Raw genomic sequence first — 6000 nt, forward strand, 5'->3', positions numbered from 1 at the left:
GCTGCAGGTTTTTTTTGTTTGTTTTTGCCTCCCAGGTTCTCACGGGGGCTTAGTGCCCACACTGTGAGTCCACTGCTCCTGGCAGCCATTATTGATTTTCATTGGATAGGACAGAGAGAAATTGAGAGGGAAGGGGAAGACAGAGAGGGAGAGACGGACACCTGCAGACTTGTTTCACCGTTTATGAAGCGACCCCCCCCCCCTGCAGGTGGGGAGCCAGGGGCTCAAACCAGGATCTTTGCACAGGTCCTTACGCTTCCTACTATATATGCTTAACTGGGTGCACCAGAGCCTGGCCCCTCTACCTCTCCTCCCCTTTCAATTTCTCCCCATCCTGTCCAGTAAAATAGAAAGGGGTGAGGGGGAAATGGCCACCAGGAGCAGTGGTTTTGTAGTGCCAGCACTGAGGCCCAGGAATAACCCTGGTTAGAAAAAAGATCTCTTTAAATATATATAGAATGTGCAAGGCCATGGGGTGTAGCTTCTCAGGGCAGCTCGGGAGGGAATGCTGCCACCCCCACAGCCAGCACTGGCTTCTTGGTTGAGGGAGGCAGCACAGCAGAGAGGAAGGCCCCTTTGTGCCCAGGGTGTGGCCCAGGGTGACCTTGGGTGTGTGTGAGCAGAGCAGCTGTGAGGCGGCTGCCAGGGCGCCCTGCTCTGGCCTGTCGGCACGTCAGTGCCCAAACAGCAGCCCTGCGTGGCTACTTGACCTTCAGTTTTGTCTATGTGCCTTTTCATAATTTCCAAGTTTCTATTATGATCTGCATATGATATAAGCAGAATTTTTTTTAAAGATGATGACTTTTTAAAATTTTCTTATTTATTCCCTTTTGTTGTCCTTGTTTTATTGTTGTTGTTGCTGCTATTGATGTCATCATTGCTGGACAGGACAGAGAAATGGAGAGAGGAGGGGAAGACAGGGGGAGAGAAAGACAGACACCTGCAGACCTGCTTCACTACCTGTGAAGCGACTCCCCTGCAGGTGGGGAGCCAGGGGGCTTGAACCGAGATCCTTACGCCGGTCCTTGTGCTCTGTGTTGCGCTTTGTGGCACGTGCACTTAACCTGCTGCACTACCGCCCAACTTGCTAGAATTTTTTTTAATGTGATAGCAGGGAGTGAGTCTTGGGGCCTCTCACATGCCTAATACTGCTGCATCCTCCAGGCCCCCGCTACCTTCTTGGTTGTTTGTCAGGGAAGAGAGGTACTAACCCTGATGCTCCCATGTCAAGGCTTGAACCCAGGGCTTCAAACACAATAAGGCCTGTACTCTCAACCCTTGTCATTTTTATGAAGGACATATTGTCAGAGTAAACCTGTTCATAGACATAATCTTGTCATGGTCGGGCACTGGTTGAGCACACATTACAATGGGCAAGGACCTGGGTTCAAGCCCCCTGTCCCCACCTGCAGGGGGAAAGCTTTACGAGTGATGAAGCAGGGCTGCGGGTGTCTGTCTCTCTCCCTCTCCATTACCCCCTTCCCTCTCGATTCCTGGCTGTCTGTCCAATAAATAATAAATTAAAAAAAAACATTTTTATTGTTTAAAAAAAAGACAAGAAACTTGTCAGGGCCGGGTTGTGGCACACTTAGTTGAGTGCATAGGTCACTATGCACAAGGGTCCGGGTTCAAGCCCGATTTCCGCCAGCAGGGGGAGCCTCACTCACTGGTGGTGAAACAGTGCTGGAGGTGTCTCTCTTTTCTCCGTTTCCTTCTTGATCTCTGTCTCCATCAAAAAAAAATTTTTTTCTTAAATAGGAAGTGGGGGGAGCAGGCGATGACATGCCCAGTTAGGCACATGGTACAAAGCGCAAGACCGGCTCAAGGTTCGAGCCCCCGGCTCCCCACCCGCGGGGGGGGGGGGGGGATGTTGCTTCACAAGTGAAGCAGGTCTGCAGGTGTCTAAAGTCTCCAGGAGCAGTGGATTCATAGTGCCAGCACCGAGCCCCAACAATAACCCTGAAGACAAAAGATAGTGGCACACCTAGTTGAGCGCACACGTCACAATGAATGGGCAAGGACCCGGGTTCAAGCCCCAGCCCCTACCTGAAGGGGACAAGCTTTACCAACAAAGAATCAGGTCTGTGTCTATCTCTGCCTCCTCCTCCCATCTCAATTTCTGTCTTATCACATAAAATAATTTTTAAAAGGAATTAAAAAAAATAAAGTAAATCCTATATTTAAGTAAAAGGAAAGAGAAAAAGAAATCTTTCATGGTTTTTTATCTTTATTTTTAGCCTTCAGGGCTATCACTGGGGCTTGGTGCAGGCATCACAAAGCCACTGCTCCTGGTGGCCATTTTTTTTCAATTTTGTTACATAGGACAGAGAGAAATTGAGAGGGGAGAGGAAGGCAGAGGAAGAGAGAGAGACACCTGCAGACCTGCTTCACCACTTGTGAAGCGGCCCCCCTGCAGGTGGGGAGCCGGGGGCTCGAACCGGGGTCCTTGCTTGGGTCCTTGCGCTTCGTATCCGTAGTGTGTGCGCTTAGCCAGGTGCACCATCGCCGGCCCTCTTGTGTTCAAACAGCAGTCCAGGGCTGGGGAGCTGGCCCCACCTAGAGGGCACTGCAGCGTCAGTGGTGGCGGCGTTGCTTCCTGGCCAGGTGGACTGAGTCCCTGCCCTCTCTCCCTGCAGGCTCTCCCCAGGACATGGCCGCCGCTGTGAGGAGCCAGGCCGCCCTGCAGGGCCTGCGGACGTCCCGGCTGATGGCACAGAACGCAGGCCTGCTGGGCATGGGGCCTGCCCAGAGCCCAGGGCCCTCGGTGGCTGCCCCACCCGAGATGGGGCTGGCACCGTACAGCGGGGCGCCCACCAACCAGCCCGGCGTGTACAGCGGGGGCCCCAGCATGGCCCCTGTGCTGCAGCACCCAAGCCCTGGTGTGGGCCTGAGCCACGGCCAGACCCCCACACCCCGGCAGCCTGCCTCAGGCCAGGGCAGCGGCTTTGCCCAGAACTTGCTGGCGGGCTCCGCGGGGGGCCAGCCGCACCCACAGATGAAAGGGCCAGGGGGCCAGGCCCTGCCCAGGCCGCAGCCCTCACCCAGGCTGCCACAGGGCCCCCCAGGCTGGCAGCAGCGGGCCCTGCAGGGCACGCCAGGCAGGACGAGTGGGGACTTGGGCACCTTCAGCAACGGAGCTGGCTACCCGCTGCCCGCCGGCCAGCCCAGGCTAGGGAAACAGCACTTCCCGCCAGCGCTGGGCGCCATGGTTGACGCCGGGGCAGTCAGGACCCTCAGCCCCGCTGGCCTGGGCCGCCCTATGATGCCCCCACAGGGCCCCAGCCAGGCCCGGCCGGTGGTCCTGTCTGGCCTGAGCCAGGGGGTCTCAGGACTCCCAGCCTACAGCCAGCCCCCAGCCCAGCCGCCGGTGGCAGGGAGCGCCTTCGGCCCAGGCGGCCAGACCTACGAGCGGGGCCCCGGGCAGGAGCTGGCCTATGGCTACGGCAGCGAGCCCCCTGGGGGCCCCTTCCCTGGCCTCCCGGACAGCGACCTGGTGGACTCCATCATCAAGGCCGGCCCAGGTGACGAGTGGATGCAGGAGCTCGACGAGCTGTTTGGAAACCCGTAGTCCCCGCTGGACAGGCCCAGTCTGGCTCTTAACTGTTGTGCCCACAGGAAACTGAGGGACCTACGGCCGGCCCCCCCAGCCCTGCTGGGCCATAGTGGGGGCCCCTGGGAGAGCGGAAGGCCCACCGGGCCTGGCTGCTCCAGCCACGAGGGACAGACCCCCAGGCCCTCCCCGCCTCCTGGGCTCTGAGCTTTGGTCAGGAGAGTCACACTGGGGTGGCCGATGTTGGCACAGAGGCCTGGACTTGGGCTGGATGGGAGGTCCAGCTGCAGGACACACTCCAGGGACGAAGGACAGACCTGAGCCCGCTGGCCCACCCACCTCAAGCCTCAGGGATGTCAAGGCGCTGCTGACGGACAGACAGATGGGTGGCCTGCAGGCTCCCCAGCTACCCTAGAGGAGGGGCTCGGGCAGCCATCCCAGCTAGCTGGGTTGGAGCTTTCTGGGGCTCCCTCACGTGGAGACAGGTCACAGCTACAAGTGGGGGCCACAGGGGATCTCCGGACAGATGCCCGTGTTTGCCCCCCCCTTCCCCCTACTTCAGACTGTCCAAGAAGCAGATGGGACGTGTCCCCAGGGAGCAGGGGCAGAGGCCCCAAAGTGAAGGAACTTGGTGCCTGAGACAAAGGCTGCCTGGAGCTCTCTCTGGAGTCTGCTCTGCCCTGGTGGCCAGTGGAGCCCCACAGCTCCTCCTGCCTGGGTGGGAAGGGTCCAGGAGGGGTGCTCTGAAGTCAGCCTCATGCTTAACCTGCTCACCAGAAAGACCAGACCCTGAGCCCCAGAGGAGGAGCTGAGACATACCCCCACAGACAGACACGCAGAGATGCCTGGCACGTCTGGGCATCCAAAGGGGGAGGACCAGGCTGCTCGCCAGTGGGCCAGTTCTCTCCCTCACTCAGACATCAGCCCCTCCACTGTCCTGTCCAGAGGCCACATGGCATCGCCACTGTCCTGTGTGCTTTTTCCACACCCCGTCCCTCTGGGTCCCCAGGCCTAGGGAAGGTGCTGAGAACAGGGTGGGAGACAGAGGACAACCAGATGGCAGGCTTGAAAAACCCCACCACCACCACTCCCGGCCACCCAGGGTCTCAGTATGCTCAGCAAGGTGGGGGCCAAAGGGACCCGGGGTGCTGCTACCCCAGGGAAGACTGCTGGCAGAGGGACAGAGATGAAAACCAAAAACCCAATAAGCGAGAAGACATGAGACATAGTCACCTTTCCAAGAAGACGCAGGACCTGAATATAGAAGCAATCACAGGACATTGGAGGGACTGGTGAGGGGGACAGGCTGGGGGCCCCCTTGTCCATGCAAAGCCTCCTCCAAACACTCAGTTCTGGGACCAACTCACTAGAGAGGTAGATTTCCCCACGGTTGTGTCATTTGGGTTTCGTTTTTACTATGGTGCTGATGTATATGTAATGTCAAAAAAAAAAAAGTTACTTGTAAATAAGTTTTTACGATACTGCAGATATCACTGGGTCTACTATCTGTAAAATATATATATATACATATAAATATATATATATATACTGTTTGTTTAAAATAGAGTATTTTTATTTCAGTCCTGCCTCATCACTGCAGCTGACATCTGACTACTGACTCCTACTGTAGCCCCTCGGCCCACCCTCCGCCCTCCACCCTCAACAGGCTTCTACGTCCTGCTTTCCCTTTGTCCCTACAGCCTTGCTTCTTTCCTTTGAAGACATGTACAGACCTCTGAAATGTAGAGATGAAGTGATGTCAGCATACCACTTTGAACAGAGAGGAAGAAAATAAAAGATTGTTATCTGGCGTGCTCTGGGGTGTGTCTCACCGGAAGAGAATTGCGGCTGGGGTGCCCAGCCATGACTGAGGTGTTGGGGGTAGGGCAGGTTCTAGCTGTCGGGGGGGGGGGGTGGGGGGGAGGCTCCTTGTGCAAAGTCTGGCCGCCGTTCCGGGGTCTCTTCACACTCCGCCCCTCTTCAGACACAGCCTCATATCCCAGGCTGTAGATTTGCACACAGACCAAGGGGCAGAGAGAGTAGAAGACTCTAGAAAGACCACCTGTAGATCCAGCACTGACACAATCCCATCACCAGCCGCTCCCTTCAGGCACTTGGGAAACTGCTACGAAGAGTTCCTGAGGAAGGAAAGCCAGGGACTCCGAAGTGACTCACCACAAAGAGCAACTCCCATGTGTGTGGCCCTGGGTTCAAGCCCCCACACTGTACGAGAGCCCCGTGCAGGGCCTCAGTGGGGAGCTCCGAAAGTTTACATTTCTAGCTGATATTTTTTTTTTGCCTCCAGGGTTACTGCTGGGGCTCAGTGCCTGCACTATGAATCCACTGTTCCTGGAGGCTATTTTTTCTCTTTTGTTGCCCTTGTTTATTATTGTTTTTTCTGTCATTGGTGCTGTGTAGGACAGAGAGAAATGGAGAGAGGAGGGGAAGGC

The 6000-nt window shown here is 56.5% G+C and overlaps 1 protein-coding gene across 2 annotated transcripts in view; it reads left to right on the plus strand.

The window, feature by feature from the left end:
* MAML3 (mastermind like transcriptional coactivator 3) overlaps nt 1-5361 on the plus strand; it is a 240879-nt gene extending 235518 nt beyond the window's left edge. For both annotated transcript variants that reach the window (XM_060179059.1, XM_060179060.1), the window contains exon 5: nt 2637-5361. In XM_060179059.1, coding sequence (XP_060035042.1) covers nt 2637-3568 — 932 coding nt within the window. In that variant the 3' untranslated portion in view covers nt 3569-5361. The remainder of the gene's footprint in view (nt 1-2636) is intronic.
* Nucleotides 5362-6000: the final 639 nt, after the last annotated feature.

The sequence above is a fragment of the Erinaceus europaeus genome, chromosome 19 (genome assembly GCF_950295315.1).
Source record: "Erinaceus europaeus chromosome 19, mEriEur2.1, whole genome shotgun sequence".
In the NCBI taxonomy this organism is placed as follows: Eukaryota; Metazoa; Chordata; class Mammalia; order Eulipotyphla; family Erinaceidae; genus Erinaceus; species Erinaceus europaeus.